The sequence below is a fragment of the Gopherus flavomarginatus genome, chromosome 1 (assembly GCF_025201925.1).
Source record: "Gopherus flavomarginatus isolate rGopFla2 chromosome 1, rGopFla2.mat.asm, whole genome shotgun sequence".
Classification (NCBI taxonomy): domain Eukaryota; kingdom Metazoa; phylum Chordata; order Testudines; family Testudinidae; genus Gopherus; species Gopherus flavomarginatus.
Window position 1 is genome coordinate 155,206,740 of NC_066617.1, and position 22,237 is coordinate 155,228,976.

General features: G+C 46.0%; 1 protein-coding gene across 1 annotated transcript in view; it reads left to right on the forward strand.

Moving 5' to 3' along the window:
• Positions 1 to 22,237, forward strand: part of MAN1A2 (mannosidase alpha class 1A member 2) — a 310,617-nt gene that overhangs the window by 45,339 nt on the left and 243,041 nt on the right. The window contains exon 2 of the mRNA XM_050921239.1: positions 18,159 to 18,414. Coding sequence (XP_050777196.1) covers positions 18,159 to 18,414 — 256 coding nt within the window. The remainder of the gene's footprint in view (positions 1 to 18,158; positions 18,415 to 22,237) is intronic.

The following is a 22,237-nucleotide window of genomic DNA, read 5'->3' on the forward strand; positions in this document are numbered from 1 at the left end:
GGCCAGGCGGCGTGGCTGCAGCATTCTCCAGCGGCGTGGCCACAACCTGCTCTGTGGGGTTGGGCCGAGCAGCACGGCTGCAGCCTGCCAGCCTTGGAGCTGCAGCTGCTTTGGAGGCTGGGGGGGAGAGCAGCGTGGCCAGAAGTGGAGAGACTCTGGTCCCGCCTTGTCAAGGTTTCTTTCCCCACTCTGAACTTTAGGGTACAGATGTGGGGACCTGCATGGACACTTTTAAGCCTAATTACTAGCTTAGCTCTGGTACACTGCCACCACCCAGAATTCCAGTGTCTGGGGCACTCTCTGTTCCCCCAAAACGTCGTCCCCTCCCTGGGTTGCCTTGAGGGACTTCAATTCCCTGGTGAACACAGATCCAAACCCCTTGGATCTTAAAACAAGGAGAAATTTACCACCCCCCTTCCCTTCCCCCACCAGTCCCTGGTGAGTCCAGATCCAATCCCCTTGAATCTTAAAACAAGGAAAAATCAATGAGATCTTAAAAAGAAAACTTTTAATTAAAGAAGAAAAGGTAAAAATTATCTCTGTAAAATCAGGATGGAAAATGCTTTACAGGATAATCAGATTCCTATAGACCAGAGGGACAACCCCTAGTCTTAGGTTCAAAGTTACAGCAAACAGAGGTAAAATCCTTCCAGCAAAAAGAAACATTTACAAGTTGAGAAAACAAACATAAGATTAACACGCCTTGCCTGGCTAATTACTTACAAGTTTGAAACATGAGAGACTGATTCAGAAAGTTTTGGAGAGCCTGGATGTACGTCTGGTCCCTCTTGGTCCCAAGAGCGAACAACAACAACACAAAGAGCACAAACAAAAGACTTCCCTCCACCAAGATTTGAAAATATCTTGTCCCCCTATTGGTCCTCTGGTCAGGTGTCAGCCAGGGTTACTGAGCTTCTTAACCCTTTACAGATAAAAGAGACATTAACCCTTAACTATCTGTTTATGACATGCCTCTTCCCTTCTGTCTGTGCTGCGTCTCCTTGCTCCCTCTGTTTGGGGGGAGGGGCTGTGTCCTACCTCTCCCTCTCTATACCCATTCATAAGCCGACCCCCATCTCTGGTGCTTCCCTTTTTTTACTAAAAAAATTCAGCTTATGAACAAGTATATATGGTAGGTCTCTTCTGGGTTGAAGAATTATTTTATTTTTACTTAAAAGTATCAGCAACATACTATATGTATTAGTATGATATTTAAATAATAGATATGAGTATCTCATTTTTTGCAATAAAGCTATTCACATATTTGAGTGCGTTGTCAGTATTTGAAGGTAACTGCTTTATTTCCATCTACTCGGGGACACACTGACCCTGCTTTGTAATCAAAGCAAAACTTGCCTAAGTATTTTACCCCTTTAGAAAGAATTTTTAAGAATAGGTTTTACCCCCATTTGCAGGAAAAGATTACACTAAAAAAAAAAGGTTGGTTAATAAGAAAAGAATAGGCAACTGTAAATTCTTTTCCCAAGGCTTTTTAAAGGAGTTCCAAGGAGATTGTTCTCAACAGCATAATGTTCTGGAGAGGATGGAACTTTATGTCAGAGCTATATGTTACATAAAATAATCAAGATTAAATAAAACATTTGTGTTGCAGTAGTGCCTAGGCTCCTCAGATTAGATTGAAGCCCCATTGTGCTAGACACTGTAAAGTATTCTGTAAAAGACAGTCCCTACCCCAAAGAATAATTTGAAGAGTTATTTTGCTGTAGGTTTTCTGTTCATAAGTCACAAGAGCAAAGTCAGGCGGCTTATAATATCAGGGGGACCCTTGATGGGCCTATAATCCCAAAACAAAACAAAAAAAACCCACCACCAACAAAAACCTACATTAAGGCCACCATTATTTGGGTTGCAAAGTCATGCACTTGAAAGTTAGTAAAGGTTAAATTTGTGGTTGCCCATGCAGCCATAATTCTGACTCCTCATGCAACCAACCTATGCATTGAAGGAGGCAGGGGTCCCATAGAAAAAATAGTATGTGATCCTGTAATTAAAGACTTTATCATAAAACACACACACAAAGGTGTCAAATTAAGGTTACCCGGGCAACTGTAAATCTGGCATTTCCTAACTTTCAAGTGCTTGACTTTGCAATTATTCTTCTTCTTCGAGTGCTTGCTCATATCCATTCCAGTAGGTGTGCGCGCGCTGCGTGCATGTTCGTTGGAGACTTTTACCCTAGCAACACTCGGTGGACCGGCAGGGCGCCCCCTGGAGTGGCGCCGCCATGGCGTCGGTTATATACCCCTGCCGGCCCGCCGCCCGTGTCGGTCGTTGGAACTGTGGAGCGCAGCTTGCTGTTCTCCACCTCCCTAGCGATTCACTCGTCTTTTTCTTATATTGTATATAGTTTGATTAATTGTAGTTAGTTAGTGTATTTAGTAGTTGAGTTTGTGTATTGTAGATAGTTTGACGGGATTGGGGGTTAGCCCCTTCCCCGATCCCGGTACCGGGCCCATGCCCGGCTCACCGGGCTTCAAACCGTGCGTGGTCTGTCGTCGGCCGATGCCCACTGGTGACCCGCACGAAGCCTGCCTTAAGTGCTTGGGCGAGGCCCATTTGACAGATAAGTGCCGGATCTGTAAGGCTTTTAAGCCCCGAACTAAAAAAGAGCGGGACGTTCGCCTCAAGCAGTTGCTGATGGAGGCAGCGCTGACTCCCCACTCCTTGGCACTGGCTTCGGCACCGAGATCAGCTGCTTCTTCGGCACCGGAGCATACCTCCTCAGTGAAGACTCCGAGTCACCGACCTTCTCCGGCACCAGCTTCTACCGGGCACCGCTCAATGTCACCTTCGAGCAAGAAGCGCAAGCCTCCTGCGGCTGCTGTGTCCGCACCGCAGTCAGAGCGCTTAGCCAGGCCGGACCGCCCAGCACTGCCGTCTGCCGCGGCGTCGACTTCCGCCACACCGTTGACTCTGGCCTCGGACGAGCCGTCGAGTCCGGTGCCTACCAGCTCCCCGGCGCGGGCCGTGGTTGAGCTTGTCGTGCCCTCCACTCTGGAGACGTTCTCCGTGGCACGGGACCTGATCGCCTTAACGGAGCCTGAGCTGCCTCGACCCCCAGCACCGCTGGTGCGGGTCCCTCAATCCGCAGGCAAGCCGGCCCTTGTAAGATCTCCTTCACCCGGTACCATGGGACTTCATCACTCTCGGTCCTGGTCCAGGTCCCGCAGATACTCACGGTCCCGCCATCGATCTCGATCCCGTGGCCGCTCGCAGTCCCGGTACCATTCCCCGTCGTGGTACCGGTCGTACTCGCAGTACCGCTTGAGGTCCCGGTCGCCGTCCAGACACTACCGGCACCGCTCCAGGTCCCGTCAGCACTCGCGGCATCGGGCTTCCCGCAGCCGATCTCAGCACTACGGCTCCCGGCACCGGTCGACCTCCCGGCACCGCGCTGGTCACAGGTCCCGGTTGCAATCTCGGCACCGTCGAGGCTCTCGGCACCGCTCCCCGGCACCGCATAGGGACGGTTCCAGTGGACGCAGGGACCATCACTTCCCGGTCTCCGCCCCGCCGTGGCCATCTCGTCAGCCATCAGTCTCCTCCCATGCCAGATTGGCATCCTATGGGGACTCGGACAATCAGCAGGACCTTCATCAGTGGTCCTTTTGGACTCCTTGGGCCTACCATCAGAGCCAAGGTGCCCCACATCCACTGCCGCGCTCAGGGCCCTCCTAACATAGGGCGCCAGAGGCCACGGTGAGCAGACCTCCTCCAGCGGGTACAGAACATCTCCCGGCACAGGTCTCGGACGTGCAAGACCCACCCCAGGACGTTCCACAGGACCAAGAGTCGCTTCAAGACCCATTGGTCCCCGGGGTCTCTTCCTCTTCGTCACCAGACGAGGCAGTAGCGGGGACGGCCACATCTGGACTGCCCCCAATTGACCTTCGGTCGCACAAGGACCTCCTCCGCTAGGTCGCTCTTAATATAAATCTACCCGTGGAAGAAGTTCCTGAGGTGGAAGACCCAGTGGTCACCATCCTATCAGCGGAAGCTCCGACAAGGGTGGCCCTCCCCTTTATTCATACTATACGGGCTCAAGCAGATACAATCTGGCAAACTCCGGCATCCGTTCCACCTACAGCCAAGGGGGTAGAGCACAAATATATGGTTCCATCCAAGGGGTACAAGTACCTATACGTACACCCTCCCCCTTGTTCGTTAGTAGTCCAATCCGTTAACGAACGAGAGTGCCACGGCCAACAAGCCCCTGCGCCTAAATCGAGGGAAGCCAGACGCATGGACTTGTTGGGAAGGAAGATCTACTCCGTGGGGGGCCTCCAGCTCAGAGTGGCGAATCAGCAAGCCCTCTTGAGTAGATACAATTATAATACATGGGAGTCGGTAGGGAAGTTTGTAGAACTAGTCCCACACAATTCCCGCCAGGAGTTCTTGGCTCTCCTGGAGGAAGGGAAAAAAGTTGCACGGACCTCCCTCCAGGCCTCGTTAGATGCCGCTGATTCTGCAGCTCGAACGGTCGCCTCTGGGATTGCTATGAGGTGCATATCGTGGTTACAAGCGTCGGGTCTACCACCCGAGCTGCAATATACTATACAGGACCTACCATTTGATGGTCAGGGCTTTTTTTCCCAAAAGACGGATCCTCGCCTCCAAAGTTTAAAGGACAACCGCGTGATCATGCGTACGCTAGGAATGCATACGCCGCAGACTCAGAGGTGACCTTTCCGCCCACAGCCTCAGCGCCCCTATCCGCCACCTCGGCCAAGACAGGACTTCTCTAGAAGGAGAGGCCGTAACCCTCGGAGACGCCAGTCTGTCCCGCAAGGGGGTAATAACTCCGGCCCCGCCAAACCACCAGCGGGACCGAAGCCAAACTTTTGAGGGTGCGCTCGGGAGCACTGTACCAATTCCCTCCCAGGATCCTTTTCAGTTCGCCAACCGCCTGGCCGCATTCTTCCCTGCTTGGTCCCAGATACCATCGGACCGCTGGGTTCTCAGCATGGTGGAGTGTGGCTACCGTCTTCAGTTTATTTCGTCCCCTCCTTCCCACTCTCCCTCCCCGTCCCTCTTCAGGGACCCCTCTCACGAGCAATTCCTTCTGGAGGAAGTTTCGAGACTCCTTGAACTGGGAGCTATAGAGGAGGTTCCAGAGGACCTAAGGGGAAGAGGGTTCTATTCCAGATACTTCCTAATTCCCAAGGTGAAAGGGGCCGGACCTGTGAACTCTGAACAAATTCATCACAAAGTTCAAGTTCCGCATGGTATCCCTGGGAAACATTATACCCTCCCTGGATCCCGGAGATTGGTACGCTGCTCTCGACATGAGGGACGCATATTTTCATATTGCAATTTACCCCCCACACAGGAGGTTTCTTCCCTTTGTGATAAACCGTCATCACTACCAATTTGCGGTCCTTCCTTTCGGCCTCTCCTCGGCCCCTCGAGTATTCACAAAGTGTATAGCAGTAGTCGCCGCCTACCTCCGTCGCCGTTGAGTTCATGTTTTCCCATATCTCGACGACTGGCTTATTCGAGGGACCTCCAAGGCTCAGGTTACCGCACACGTAAACGTCATCAAGGACCTATTCTCCCATCTAGGTCTGATCCTCAACCTAGACAAATCCATTCTGCTTCCTACGCAGAGAATAGAATTCATCGGAGCCATGCTGGACTTGAATCTTGCAACGGCCAGTCTACCTCCACAGAGGTTCTAGGCTATAGTCTCTCTCATCCAGAGGCTACAAGCCTTCCCAACAACCTCTGTCCGTACCACCCTCGCCCTACTCGGCCACATGGCTGCGTGCACTTTCGTGACAAAGCACGCAAGACTACGCATGCGCCCTCTCCAGACTTGGCTTGCCTCAGTTTATCATCCGAACAGGGATGCCCTGGACATGATAGTCACAATCCGAACAAAAACCCTGGACTCTCTCAACTGGTGGCTGACACCTTCCCTGGTGTGTGCCGGTCGCCCGTTCCACCCACCACAGCCTTCGGTGTCGCTAATGACGGATGCTTCATCCCTGGGCTAGGGTGCACACTTAGGGCACCTTCACACCCAGGGCCTTTGGTCCTTGCAAGAGCTGACTCTGCATATCAATGTTCGCGAACTGAGAGCAGTCCGCTGGGCGTGCCAGGCCTTCCAACACCATCTACAGGGCCGTTGTGTTGCGATTTTCACGGACAACACAACGGCCATGTATTACTTAAACAAACAAGGGGGCACACGGTCTTCCCCCCTTTGCCAAGAGGCGATGCGACTGTGGGACTTCTGTATAGCCCACTCAATAGACCTCGTAGCCTCCTTCCTTCCGGGAGTCCAGAACTCTCTCGCAGATCGCCTGAGCAGATCCTTCCTGTCCCACGAATGGTTCATCTGTCTGGACATCCTTCTTTCTGTATTCCGGAAGTGGGGCTTTCCCCAAACAGACCTATTTGCCTCCAGGGAGAACAGGAAATGCCAGGTGTTCTGCTCCCTTCAGGGCCACTCCCCGGATTCTCTGTCGGACGCGTTCCTGATCCCCTGGAAGGGACATCTTCTCTATGCATTTCCACCCTTTCCCCTAGTCCACAGAGTCCTGCTCAAGCTCTGCAGGGACAGGGCCAGACTGATTCTGATCGCGCCGGCATGGCCATGCTGCTCGACCTATCCCTAACGACTCCGATACCACTGCCACTCTGCCCGGATTTTATAACGCAGGACTTCGGCAGGCTTCACCATCTGGACCTGCAGTCCCTGCACCTGACAGCGTGGCTACTGTCTGGTTGAACCAATCTGAGCTCCGCTGCTCTGCCCAGGTTCAACAGGTCCTTTTGGGAAGCAGGAAACCCTCCACGAGGACGACATACCTCGCCAAGTGGAAGCGGTTTTCTCTTTGGTGTACACAATGTTCCCTAGTTCCAGAGACCGTTTCGATCCCTATTATCCTGGACTACTTGTGGTACCTCAAGGAACAAGGTTTGGCACTCTCTTCAATAAGGGTGCATTTAGCCGCCATCTCCACCTTCCATCAAAGGGAGTCGAACAGTTCCACCTTCTCTCACCCGATAGTTTCGAGATTCCTTAAGGGCTTGGAGCGCCTCTACCCACCGATTAAGCCTCTTTCCCCTACCTGGGATCTCAACCTTGTTCTGACTCGGCTCACAGCCCCACCCTTTGAGCCCTTAGCCACTTGCTCGTTGCTGTACCTGTCCTGGAAGATGGCCTTCCTGGTAGCTATCACATTGGCCAGGCGAGTTTCGGAGCTCCGTGCTTTAATGGCAGACCCTCCATATACGATCTTCCACAAAGATAAGGTACAGCTACGCCCGCACCCGGCTTTTCTTCCCAAGGTGGTCTCTGCCTTCCACATTAATCAGGATATCTTTCTACCAGTCTTCTTCCCGAAGCCGCACGCATCACGCAGGGACCAACAGCTTCACACACTGGATGTCCGCCGAGCCCTCGCCTTTTACATCCAGAGGACAAAACCCTTCAGACGCTCACCCCAGTTATTTATAGCGGTGGCGGAGCGTATGAGAGGTCTGCCTATATCTTCTCAAAGGCTCTCATCATGGGTAACGTCCTGTATCCGGACGTGCTACGACTTGGCCCACGTCCCAATTGGCCGTCTCACCGCTCACTCTACCCGGGCTCAAGCCTCCTCGACCGCCTTCCTGGTGCACATTCCCATCCAGGAGATATGCCGCGCAGCTACCTGGTCGTCAGTGCATACGTTCGCTTCTCACTAGGTGCTCGTTGCGCAATCAAGAGACGATGCCGCCTTTGACTCAGCGATCTTACACTCCGCAATGTCTCACTCCGACCCCACCGCCTAGGTAAGGCTTGGGAATCACCTACTGGAATGGATATGAGCAAGCACTCAAAGAAGAAAAGACGGTTACTCACCTTTGTAACCGTTGTTCTTCGAGATGTGTTGCTCATATCCATTCCACACCTGCCCTCCTTCCTCACTGTTGGAGTAGCCAGCAAGAAGGAACTGAGGAGCGGCGGGCCGGCAGGGGTATATAACCGACGACATGGCGGTGCCACTCCAGGGGGCGCCCTGCCGGCCCACCGAGTGTTGCTAGGGTAAAAGTCTCCAACGAACGTGCACGCGGCACGCGCACACCTACTGGAATGGATATGAGCAACACATCTCGAAGAACAACAGTTACAAAGGTGAGTAACTGTCTATTTTTTAGCACAGCTCTTTTGTAGGTGATTTCAGAGGGTCGGTCTTTCTTTTTACAAAAGAGAGAGAAAAACAAGTTCTATCATGCATAACCGTCTTGACCTGAACCTTCAGCACTGCAGCATAGACTGCTTCTACTTGAACTACAGGATTGCATTAGCTAGAAGCAGAAGGCGGTTGTTATCTCCATTTTTGTGGGACCTGAGCAGCTGTGTCCAAGGGATAGTCGGTGGACCCAGATCAACCAGTGTCTGTCCATTGTCCCACACATTCACTAGGTGGTGATAGGGCCTCTACTCCATGCAGTGCTCCCAGACTGGGGTACAGATCACTGGGGCCAAGTGCTAGGTCTGGAGGTGAAGGAGCCAAGCCCATTCCAGCTCCTTTTCCCCAACACGTCACTACAGCAGCTCTCAGATGTGCCCAAGGCAATGTGGCATGCTCGCAATAGTCGCTTGAGAAACGGTGAGAGAAAGGAAACAGTGATTCTTTAACCATTTGTCTCTCAGCAAAGATTAACAGAATTTTATGGGACCATAAAAAAAAAAAGAAAAACAAAAATGGGCATTTCTGCAGCCTGAAAGAGTCTGCCTGCCGAATATCCAAGGCCTGTTGCTAAAAGAGGTATGATAGTTTCTCAAAGAAAGGATCATAATAGTCCTAAATATAGGAGTCACAACCAATGCTCACTGTAATATTGTATTCACCTATTTTCCGTATTTGTGAAAACTGATCTCAGAAGCTCCAAGCTTCTGTTAAGTTTAGGCCTTGTCTTCATGGGGGGGTTGGAAGGGACGGAAGGAAAGGTGAATTCGTATGCGTTAAAATCCTAGTCATTTTAAACAAATCAACAATTAATATCAAAGAAGAATAGTCAAAAACATGCTAAGTGTTACCTCACCTAAACTCAGTCACTATCCATTATTAGAAATCATTCAAATATAGCTAACAAAGCTTATAATCTTACTATTTAGGAGTCCTTCATTTTTTATACTTCAGTGTTGTATGTTAGTATGTGCTTTCACCTTTATTTGTTGGGTGGTTTGGAGAGCATATTGATTAATGTCAGTAATTCTTTTTTTCTTTAAACATGGGTTTTTCATTCAAAGTCCATTTTGATTGTAAAACATTACAAAAAAAAGTCATTAGACATTTTCCTGTGTTGCATTTTGAGGGAGGGAAGGCGTCTTGATTTTAGAGGCTTGATATTTAGTTGTTTTTATGGTACACCAGGCGCAGTTCCCCCCCTTTGATACCTTTGGAAATGTACTGTTTTCAAGGGCGTTGATTACTTTACATGCTGGAGTAAAGTGGTATCCTCCAGTGCTTATTTCCTTTCCTGTTTTGTTTGCCAATCCTTTAACATACAGTTTATCTTCCAACACATTATAAGCATTAGTACAGTTATCAATGTTTGTATCTACAACAATATCTTAAAAATAAATGCCACAGCTGGATGTTTCCTAATTGTATTTATTTGATTTCACTAGCTAACTGGTTTTAACGTGTTCTATTTGATTATCTACTGTATTGATTTTTTTCTTGCATGTGAATTAAGAGTTTTATATTTTGTTTTAACAGACTTTAAATGTAGATTTAATTTAGCAACAGATATTGTAAAGTTAGGGAGTAATTACATAGCCTTAAACTAAAGCGTGGGTGACTTATTACTCCTGGCTCCACAAATTTGAGTATGGGTATGATTTTGATTAATTTATTTATAGTTTTGAATTTAGGAATAAAACACCAGTTGAATTGGTTAATTGGGAATACTGTCCCTCTCTAATTCTGTTGTAACTGTTGTGTAACTAGACAGTATTCTCTACTTCACACATACGTGGCATGTGTTTGATGTACATTCCAGGTACTCAGCCATACTGGGAAGTCAAGATGAGTCCTTTCATTGGTTTTTGTCTCATCACTGTGATTTATACCAGAGCTTGGTTACATGGTCCCTAGGGCATCACATTGGCAGATCAGTCTGGCTTGCACTTCTGAGCAGCAGGCCAGAATGGGTGCTTGCCATTATTCATGTGAGTGTTTTATGAGTGTCTGAGGTACCTGGACAAGGTACTTGAAAAGAGTCTCTGAGGACCCCTACCAAGTGAGCCTGTACTATTGTTTCATAAATGTGTTTTCTTTTTCAGTTATTGGCAGGAAAAGTGAAAAATATGCTGCACTTACAAGTCTTCTGTATAGTAACTATAATCAAGAGGTGACATAGCTACACAGCTTGATTCCAGAGGATATCAATCTCTGTGACTAGTTGTGTTTCATTCCTGTACTGATTCAGCAAATATTCATTGGCAACGAGACCAGCCATTTCTCCATTTGAGTATTTTTTAAAGCTTTTTGAATGTTCAATATATGAAACCCATTGTATTTCATATTACCTATAACTATAAATTTGAATCTTCATAATTATATTGATTAATTGATTCTTTTTATTGTTTTCCTTAATACTTCCGCCATAACAAGAATGGTACTGGGGTGTACAGCATATTGATAATCAAAGATGACAGTCTCACAATATAAGCAAAATGCATAACAGCCCAAAATGTAGCCAACATATATTTCTCACACCAAGAATATTTCTGTTTTACAGAAGTTAATACTCGAGATGCATAAGCAATTGGTCTGCTTTTGAATTCCTGTGTTGACCCAAAGCAGCTGCCAGTGTTATCTCTGTTGCAATGGTTGCGAATAATCAGATTGAATCAACATAGGAGCTGAGGCTAACGCCTGTTTCAATTAGTGACCGCTTTAGTCAATTTTGCATTTCATTTTCAGCTGCTACCTTTAAGTAAAGCATATAAGGGAGCAGCTATTTCTGTCTATTCAGGTATAAACTTCTGAGAAAATCTGTCAGTCCTAGAAATTGCACTGTCTCAGGTCAGTTTAATGTCATAATTTAACAAGCATTTTAGAAAATATTCCAGTAACAAAAACGTTTTGCAAAATATTAATAACAATATTATGCTTTCCCTTTAAACAATTTAACTGATTAATGTGGATTTTTAGGCTTTTGTTGGTAAATTAGCCAGAAGTATATAAACTGAGATTATATTTTGTTTGAGGGCTGAGCAGTCATACATTTTCTCGTGGGGAGATTATATTACCCTGAGTGGGAGTCCCTCATATTTTTTGAGCATTTACAAATAAAGATACCTACAAAATATAAACCAAAATAACTTTATAATGGACAACTTTATTGCATCCGAAAAAAAACTTACTAAAGGCCTTTTTTACCTTAATCAAAAGTGTCATATCACAAATAATTATAGCTATTAGCAAAATTATTTTTTGTTGCAACACAAGTAAAAACCAAATAAAAGTTAAAATAAAAAAGTTTATCTGACATGGAATATCCATAAGCAATATGGATGAAAGCAATAAGGATAGACAAGTAGAACGAGTGTTCCAAAACACTAATAACAATGAACAAGTCAACATACCCAGCTGAGTGAGAAATATAACAAAGGTTATTGGGGTTGGTTATTGAGGAAAAAAACAACATATAAGCTGAATAAAGAATGGATGCCTCAAAGGGAAGAAAATGGAGATAATAACTGCAGTTAATAGCAGTTAAAGTTCATTCAGAATCCTGTTTTTCTTGAATTACTGCAGCAAAACAAAAACTATTAACTAGGTTAAAAAGAAAACATTTTATACCAATAATTTTCTTTATCTAAGGATTTGAAGAATTTTGTTTGCCTTTTTTTCTACTTTTTCTTTTGTATGCAGCAATATATTGGCTACTTAGCACAAGAGTTTTACTCTTTCAGCTTTTTAACTTAGGCCTGATCTACACTAGGAATTTACTTTCATATAGCTACGTCTCTCAGGGGTATGAAAAATTCAACCCCCTGACAGGCACCCCTATATCTACCTAACCCATGGTATAGTCCAGCACTAGATTGGCGGGAGAATTCTGTTTCTAGCACAAACAAACTTAACAAACATAGTTTCATGGATTTGGGTGGTGAGTGGCACCCAGCGCCATGTTTAGCCTTCCATGACTTAACACTAGCACAGACTTTTAACAAACAATTTGAGAGAGGTATAATCATTAACATTGTCCCTAGCCACATTGTACCAAAAGAGTTTTAGGAGGGAGAGGTGTTTGTGGAGGGGTGGGAATACAAATCAGGCTAGCTATTATCCTCTTCCCAAAGGTACAGATGGGGCAAGAAAGGCAGAAGTGCCAGTGCCTTTATGTTTCCTTAAATTCTCTATAGTTTGATTTCACTCTTTGTCTGGGCATAGGACTATGCATTCTTTCTTCCCATAACTGCCTATTCTGCGTTGCTTTTAGTTTCTCACTGTCACAGCACAATGATTGATTTTTACCAAGAGCAAATACTGTAGCTGTCACTTGGCTGTCAGTTGCATGCAGACTGTTACTTTTAACTGTTTGCAGGATTCAGTTACCTTAATCAAGCAAACCTGTTATTTCATCAAAAAACTTTGTTAGACAAGACCATAAAACCATGTTGATGATCAATAATTATGCTACCGTCTTTTAATTGTTTACTAATTGCTTCTCATATCAACCTTCCCATGATTTTGCCTGTGACCAATGTCAGATTAACTGGTCTGTAGTTTCCCGGGTCATTCCATTTACTCTTTTAAAATATTGGTACAACATTAGATTTTTTCCTGTGCTCTTCACCAGTGTTCTAACATTTGCTAAAAATCCACATTAATGGTTCAGAGAGATGATCAGAGAATTCTTTTAATAGTTTTGGGTATAAGGTATTGTGACAGATTGGACCCCTTGGGAAGCCAACTGATGGTGCTGAGATACCACTGAGTCTACCTGTTCTGCCAGCATGGGCCCCCTTTAACTTGTCTTGCTGAGCCAGGCTATTAAAACCTTCTCTAATACACACAGGCAGGGCAACATCCAGCCTCAGATCAGCTCTGGGAAGACTCAGTTTAAGGGTCTTGCTCCAGCACTCAGATGTCCACCACCCTTGGACTGCAGACCCAAAGATACATTATGAATTTTGCCCCCTCCCTCAATGTGGAGAGAGGTGTGCACACTTCTTAACCCCTCTGCCCCCTGCCCAGTTAGAAATTACAGAAACTGGGTTTAATAATAAAAAAAACAAATTTTATTAACTATAAAAGGCAGATTTTAAGTAGTAAAATGGGTAACAAACAGAACAAAGCATATTACTAAGCAAATGAAATCAAATACCCAAACTAAGCTAGTTTCACTAAATAAATTAGTTACAAATAGTATTTCTCACCCTAGATCAGGGGTATCAAACTCCCAGCCCACAGGCCATCTGTGGCCCACGAACCTCCCCAATGTGGCCCGCAGGGCTCCAGCAGTTTTTGGGCTGGGTCTCTCCCTTGGCCCCGCCTGCTGTCCCCAGGTGCTCCCCCCTTCCAGGCGAGGCCCTGGCAGCGCAGCAGAGCTGAGCGGTGTCTGCCTGCTCGCTCCATGTGTCTGCCGGCCCCAGGACGGGGCGGGGCTGTGCCTTCGTGTGCTGCCCCCGCCCTGAACTCCTCCGCAGCCAATGGGAAGCTGTGGGGGTGGTGCCTGGGGGCAGGAGCACGCGGAGCCCCCCTGCCCCACCTTGGAACCCCAGGTAAGTGCTGCACCCCCCGACCCCTTCCCAGAGCCTGTACCCCCACCCCACCTCCCCAGCCCCCAAACTCCCTCCGAGAACCTGCACCCCTTCCCCCTTCCCACACACCCTCTCCCGCCCCCAAACTCCCTCCCAGAGTGTGCACTCCTTTCCCTCCTCCTGCACCCCCCTTGTCCCAGCCCAGAGCTTGCACCCCAGAACCCCTCCCCCACCCAAACTCCCTCCCAGAGCCCAACTCTCACCCCTTCTGCACTCAAACTCTCTCCTGCTTTTTCGATTTTGATTGCAGAGAATGTGCAACGGAGACAAGCAATTATTATTTCCAGCTCCCAGCCCTTGTTTCCCACACAATCGGGCTGCTCTTTTATTCTGAGCGCCATTTGCACAGCACAGGGGGAGATGTCAGCAGTTTGATCTTTAACACGTGGGGAAAACAACCGGAGAGTAGTGCATTTGGAAGGTTGTAGCAACATTTTACACTCCAAGGTCTCCATGTTGCATTCCTACCACTCCTTGAACTCTGATTGACTTAAGTGCATTTTGGTAATTGGAAAAATTGTGGTGCAGAGAGGCAAACTCCCCTAGTTTACATCCAAGTTTTCAAAGGGGCCTCAACCCTTTTTTATGATAGAGGTCCAGTAGGAGCTCACTACAGTGCCTTGGGAAAGTTTCTGCTCCATGCTAGTAAAAAGATTATTTTAACACGGCTTTTGTATTTTATATAATTTGCTTTATAATTTAAGGTGGTATTTCCCAAACTTTTAGAAGCTGAGCCCCAGTCCAGGAAAATGAAACCATTCGTTCCTACCCCTGCTGCCCTGGAATGTGTTGTTCAAGACTTACTCATGTTAATTTATATACCTTCTGTGCCCCCTCACTCTATTAGTCCTTCCTCTCCCTCCTCCCTCAGGAGGATGCCCTCCATATCTTGGGGAACACTAGTGTAGATGTTTATTATATCGCTAAGCAGCTGATTCAGTTGGACAGTGACAGCAGACTTTAATACCAGAGGGCACAGCTTTTTTAAACTTTAACATTTTAAATCACTTTATAGTTGGATGAAAACTAATTCTGGAAGGCCCAAAATGAGCAGTCCAAATGCAGCTTTGCTGCTTCCAGAGACTGCAGTTCTCAGCATGCCATGATCCACCTTGGTTTTAGCGACAAGCCATTCAAATCAGGATGGGACTTGCTGTGCTGGGACCTGTAGTTTTTGCAGGCCATGTCTCTTGAATGACTTGGGTGACTACAATTTGCTGTGTTACACATAAAACAGGTTGTTGATGCAACTCTTTATTGAGCAAAAGCAGGGCCGCCTAGGGGATTCAGGGGATCTGGGGCAAAGCAATTTCGGGGACCCCTTCCATAAAAAAAATTGCAATACTATATTCTTGTGGGGGCCCCTGCGGGGTCCAGCACAAATTGCCCCACTTGCTCCCTCCCACCACAGGTGGCTCTGGGAAAAATAAACCTTCCGCATCTCGGCACAAACTCAGTTTTGAGAAAACTTCTTTACAAGGTATCACTGGTTCTCAGCATCAGCTAGTGCTAAAAGGCAATAAAGCTCATTAAAAGGGTTGGACAAATATTTTCCATCAAAACTTTTTTTGGATCGAAAACTAAGGGTTTTTAAAAAGCAGAAAAAAATCACGGACAATGTCTGCTTTCCTTCAAAATTTGCTGTGGTTTTTTTAATTGAAAAGCTGAAATTAGTCTGTCAAAACCTCAATATAGTTTGGGGTTTCAGAAGTGTGTGGCCAAATATTTGCTGCTTGCTGTGTTTGATTGTTTAAAGAAACAATAAAAAAAAATTCTGCTTAAAAAAAATCCAGAACTTTTGAACCACCTCAGCTTGTGACCAAATGACTGAGCCCATCCAGTCAGAGATTTTTCCAGGTTTCTGATACTCTGCTGGCTTTCTTGACTCGTATCTGTCTCCATAATTTTGGGTTCATTTAGGTTAGAACATAAGAACGGCCATACTGGGTCAAACCAAAGGTCCATCCAGCCCAGTATCCTGTTTACCAAATGGCCAGTGCCAAATGCCCCAGAAGGAGTGAACCTAACAGGTAATGATCAAGTGATCTCTCTTCTGCCATCCATCTCCACCTTCTGACAAACAGAGGCTAGGGACACCATTCCTTACCCATCCTGGCTAACAGCCATTAATGGACTTGACCTCCATGCATTTATCTGTTTCCTAGAGACTGGCTCCATGGAGTCCCTCATAAACTGGAGATAGTTACTGTGGGTTTGTCTTTAGTATAGCTTATGTACATACTCCACGAACTGAGCATTTGAGCTTGTTCCAGAATCTGGGATGAGCCTATGCTCTGAAAACTGAAATGCTCAAAATAGCACATGCATGTGAATGGACACAGGGTGCTAAAATTAAATTAACCCAGGGGGTCTCAAACTGGGGGTTGGGACCCCTCAGGGGGCCACAAGGTTATTACTGGGGGTCACGAGCTGTCAGCCTCCACCTCAAACCCCGCTTTGCTTCCAGCATTTATAATAGTGTTAAATATATAAAAAAGGGTTTTCAATTTATAGGGGGTTAGGGGTCACACTCAGAGGTTTGCTATGTGAAAGGGATCACCAGGACAAAAGTTTGAGAACCACTGAATTAACCCCCCTGAAGCCTCAGGGAATGCAGGGGAGGGGGGGTCTCCCTTGGTAGGGTTGGGAAGGGTATTGCTCTTCTCATGTGATCCCTCCCCCAGTGGCTAATTTTAAATTAAGCTACCCTCCCCTGACATGAATCTCTCTAAGGCATTGAAATTAAATATAGACTATAATTTGGCATTTGAGAAGTGAAAGGGATGGTAGCCCTAATGGAAAAGCTAACAGCTTGGCTCTTCTGGAAGCCTCAAACTGCTGAATGAGCTTTAGGGTAGGGAAGGCTGTGCCTCCCAAACAGCCTGGCCCTGCCCCCTATCTGACCCCCACTCACTTCCTGCCCCCGACTGCCCGCCCCTCCCTCAGAATCCCTGACCCATCCTGGTCCTTGTTCCCTCCCCGTCCCCCAGAGACCTCCCCAACCACCACCCTGGGACCCCACCCCGCTCCCTGTCCCCTGACTGCCCCGACCCCTGTCTACTCCCCCGCTGAGTCCTGATAGACCCCCAGAATGCCCACAATCAACCCCCCCATTCCCTGTCCCCTGACCTCCCCCTCCAACCTCTGCCCCCCCCCCCCCCGTGCCCTGACTGTCCCTGGGACTTCCTGCCCCTTAGCCAACCCCCTCGGCCCTGGCCCCTTACCCCTAGCTCTCCCCTCACCCGGAGCCTCAGCGCATCCAGAAGCTTCCCTCGACAGCTGCAGCGTGGCTCCGGCGGGGCCCCTGAGCTCCTCCCCACTCAGAGCCGCGTGATAAGGGGACAGGGCTGTGAGCTCCAGGCTGAGCGGAGGGAACTCAGGCCCTGCTGGAGCTTGCAGCCCCACCCCCTTACTATGTGGCTCTGAGCGGGGCGGAGCTCAGGGGCCCCGCTGGAGCCACACTGCAGCACTGTTCTGAGACTCTCCTGGATGCGCTGAGAGAGGCAGAGACGGGGTCGGGTGGGGATGGGGATGGGCGGGAGCCTCAGCCATTCTTATGGGGGCCCCTGCTTGCCCCCCTCCCCTGGCGGCCCTAAGCAAAAGGTAGGGAACAGCCCTCTTGGTATTTTTTTAATTAAGTCATTGCTAAACATAATTTTGTGTGTTCTATATAGGGGGAGAGGTGCATTTATGAAACCATATGTCAGCCTTGTAGATGAAATTCAGAACATGGGGCCTTTTCTTTCTAAACTGTTGAATGAAAGGACAAGGGAAAATACTGAGGCATGATTTACAATAACCAGTCACTGCCTCAGAAAGATGACCGCTCTCATGGTTTGTGAACAAATAAGGCACTAAAGCGAAACTGTGTGGAATCTGTTTGAGAACTGGGACTAAATTATAAACTGACATACTTCTGTGAAACTCTAAGTCAGGGGTAGGCAACCTATGGCACGGGTGACACACGAGCTGATTTTCAGTGGCACTCACACTGCCCGGGTCCTGGCCACTGGTCCGGGGGGCTCTGCATTTTAATTTAATTTTAAATGAAGCTTCATAAACATTTTAAAAACCTTATTTACTTTAAATACAACAATAGTTTAGTTATATATTATAGACCTATAGAAAGAGACCTTCTAAAAATGTTAAAATATATTACCGGCACGTGAAACCTTAAATTAGAGTGAATAAATGAAGACTTGGCACAGCACTTCTGAAAGGTTGCCGACCCCTGCTCTAAGTCAACATAATTGCCTACTGTAAACCAGTGCAGAATATGGCTTCTTCTCTTTAATGGGGGGTTGTCCCAATTGTTATTTCCTTTATGAAGGCAAGCTCTGACTAGCATTTGTTTCTTTAGAGAAGAAGAGGAGCGCCTGAGAAATAAGATCCGAGCAGACCATGAAAAAGCTCTAGAGGAGGCAAAAGAGAAGCTGAAGAAATCTCGAGATGAGATTCAAGCAGAGATTCAGACAGAAAAGAACAAAGTAGCCCAAGAAATGAAGAAGAAAGACAGCAAGCCTCTGCCACCTGTACCAGTACCAAACCTCATAGGGATAAACAGTGAAGACCCAACAGATAAGGACATCCGAGAGAAGAGGGACAAAATTAAAGAGGTAACAGGCAGTGTGTGATCATGGTTGTTGCAGGCTGTGATAGGAATTGTTTTATTTAGATTTTCATGAACATTTTATGAAATCACATTTAAAAAATTAAGTATGATTATAAATCTTTCCTTTTAAAAAAGTGTTTAAAAAACAAAACATTTAGTAACAATTACACAAGAACTATTCATCTGTGTTTAGGAAAAATTGAATTCTGGTTTGCAGTTAGAAATAACACAGGAGTATGGATGTCTTGTGGCACATTTTCAACATTGTGCATTTTCAGTTTTCTGACTTCCTGAAGCAAAAGGTTCCTACAACATTTGATACCAAAGAAATAGCCTGGATGCATATGTGGTCATATATGCTTTCAAATATTGAACATGTGATTCACACTTACTGTGTTCCTTATCAGTTCCAGTGGTCCATGTAGTCCAGTGTCCTGACTCTTAACAGTAGCCAAAACCAGCTGCTTCAGAGGAAAGTGTAAAAAGCTCTATGGTGGACAATTATGGAATTGATTGTCCATAAGAGAAACTTGTTCCTAGTGGTTCCCAAACCGTGAGTCATGACTCCGAGGGGGATCACAGAAAGGGTGCTGTGGGGGGTGGATGGGTTGTGGGTCTCCATCTATGGAGGGGCAGATAGACCAAATCTGAGTGGTGCTGTGACCATATATGCCAGGTCATAACACCTGGAGTAGTGAGCCGGATCCTGCACGACAGGATGCAGGAGCCACAACTTCTTGGGGTGAGTGTGGAGTGGGCTCCCTTTCACTCTCTCCCCCCATCCTGCTGCACATAGGAGCTGTGGTTGTCCAGAGTGAGTGCAGGGCAGGCTTCCTCTTGGTCTACTGGTAGCCTCAGGGTGGCATTAATAGAGGTGAGTCCAAAGGGGTCATGGCCTGGAAGCATTTGGGAACCACTGAGGTAGTGATTAGCTCCTTCTCTGAAGCATTATGGTTTAGTCATGTAACTATGAGAATCTCATCTTTCATTTTTTAAAAAATGTTTGCATCTCTTATGGTCATGGAGAAAAGCTTAAAAACATGATTTACCAGGAAGCAAAGAAAAAGAACTCAAAAATTCTTCTTCTTTGAGTGGTTGTATATCTTGCAGTCATGGTATTGTGCACCCCTGAATACCAGAGGTAGAAACTTTTTTCCCCATTGGTCCACACATGCTCACAGAATGCCCCCTCCCCTGCCTGCCTGAGGGCATAAAGGGCTTTGTTTCTTCAGGTGCACCTTAGGCTACAGATGGAACACTAAAGGTTCCTTATCTCTGTTTTAAGATTGGGTTTAATCTATTGTAAATAGTGGAGTTTTTTTTAGTCAGCTTTAGATTCGTTCTTGTGTTAGTATTTTGAGCTAGTTTTAACATTTACTTAGATATTGGTGCTGGGTAGTAGACAGCTGTGCCATTTCCTAAATCTCCCAGTTTTAAAATGTGCCCCTTGTGTAACATTGCTATGCTGACCAGAGACACTCCTCAAAAGTGAGGGCCATATTTCTAGTAAATGCGTTATCTACTGTTCTTTTGCCAAGTGGTCTAAGAAGAACATGGAGATTAAATTTAGGGTGTAACTCCTGGACAGATCGATCAGACTTGACTCAGATTCTGGTCAGTCAGATCAGTCTGTCTCCAGTGTTCCCTCTACAAATAGTGCTGCTGGAGCAGTTAAAAGATCTTTTGCTGAAAAGGGAAACAAATTTCATTCTCCTGGCCCTTCAAAGAAAAGAAGATGAGATCACCTCAAGACATAAGAAAGTGCCCTAAGAAATCCTAAAGGATACCAGTGAGAGCTTCGTACATTACACAGAGAGACTTCTGATCATTCTGAGGCTTCAGCAAACCTCTGAAGGTTACGGTACTGTCTACGGTGCATGCTCCATCAGTATGCAAGGATTTGGTAGCAAGTACACAAAGCACTATCTAAGGCCAAGGATACAGCCTTCTTGACTTCTTTCTTATTGATACCACATACACTGGTATCAATAGGTTCTACAGCTACAGGATCAGTACTGATTATTTCAACTCCCTCGTTTATGGTACCATGAGATTTAGTGATATCTGCTCATTCAGAATCACTTCTGGTTCATGGTGACAATCAATTATCGTTATCTTGTAGCGGTGACTCATCAGTATTGCCTATTACACTTCTGATCTGGTACTCACTTAATGAAGATTCCTTAAAGAGCTACTCATCTTTATTTGGAAGAATCTGCATTAACTTCATCAGCTACTGAAGCCAATTTGGAGGGATTTCCTTTATTTCTTATATGTATATCTCTCACTGGACGTTTGTCCTAAAACCAGATCCAGAAGTCTTCTTGTAAAGGATTATGTACCTTCCCATGCTTCTTGGTTTCCTCCTCCTTGGGTTACCATGTGGTTACCCTTATGGGAAATAGATGTGGCCAAACTGATATTCTTTGGAGGTCACCGCTGCTCAAGAGTGCACAATGCAGTGACTTTACAAAATAACTTTCAAGGACAAGAAACCTAAATGTCTTGATCTTCTGGGTAGAAAGAGTTATTCCTCGGCTACACTCTCAAAGAGGATTTTTACCAGTCAGGTTCTTCTATCTGAGAAAGAAAGGAGGGTGCTGGAGTGCTGAAAAGGGAGCAGAGGGAAGAACAGGCACACACATGCATATGTGTATATATGTAATGGTGGGTCCCAAAAAAAGACAATGCAGTTGGTGGATCAACTTAGTAAAAAGTTTGGGAACCACTGGCCTAAATGGATTCTAAGACCCATCCCCATTATTGAAAGTCCTTGTAAGGTTTTGGCTGGTTAAAGAACTGAGAGGCACTTGGTTGCCTTGCCCCTTTATGCACTTGGGTGGGGGTTATTCCTTGAACATATAAGGACCAACTGGGGACTGCTAACAAGAAAAAAACTTCCAATCTCTATTGCTAGGGGGTGTGCAATACTATGATTAGAATGCATATTGAAAACAAATCTCGAAGAACATCAGTTATTGTAAGGTAACTTAACCTCTCAAAAAAAAATCTCTTGATTTTGGGAAGCCTGACTAATTTGTTTTTTATGCTTGAGGTTGGCATCACAAAGTTTGTTCAATCAAAGAAAAAATATTTACTATTGTTTCCAAATACTTGGAATTTAGCCTACTATAAGACAGCAGTTTGGGCTCACAGGGGAATAGATTTAGGTTATTAGTAATCCATTTTAGCTTGTTGAACTTACATGACTTTCTCATTTTAAAAAGCTTTCCACTTTGAGCTCTTGTTTGTTCCTGCAATTCTTCCATTGTACTGTTGTCTGTATTAAAAAAATACACTTGAGTTCACTCCAGGCATTGGGTAGACTATGGTAATTATTACACGGCCTTCCGTAAGAAAGTCTGCAATAGCAGTTTCTCAACAGAGATGGAGAAACGAGGGTTTAGGGAGAATTATGTAGTGCTGCCTACACTGCTTTTCACCCTCTTCTTCCCAAGCTTCTGAGCTGAAGAAGTGTTCCATGCCCCTCTGCTGTTGGTGAATATTTTTTGGGGAAAGTGAACAGGAGGGAAAATCCCTGTACATTTAGGGGAATACTCAACTGTAAAGTGCTATAAACCACTGCAAAGCAGTAATTCAAAGAGTTAATACCTCTAAACTCTGAAATCTGAAACTAATGTAACACACTCATATGCACATACCAACACTACCATCTTCCCTCCTCTCTCACATTGACAATTAATTTGAAGTCAGTCTTTGCAAGGGAAGTGCTTAATGTATTAAAACACAAAGCGTTAACTAAGTTTTACTTGCAACAAGTTCTAGACCTCCCTTAGGCATTCAAAAACTTCAGGAAACTTCCCAGC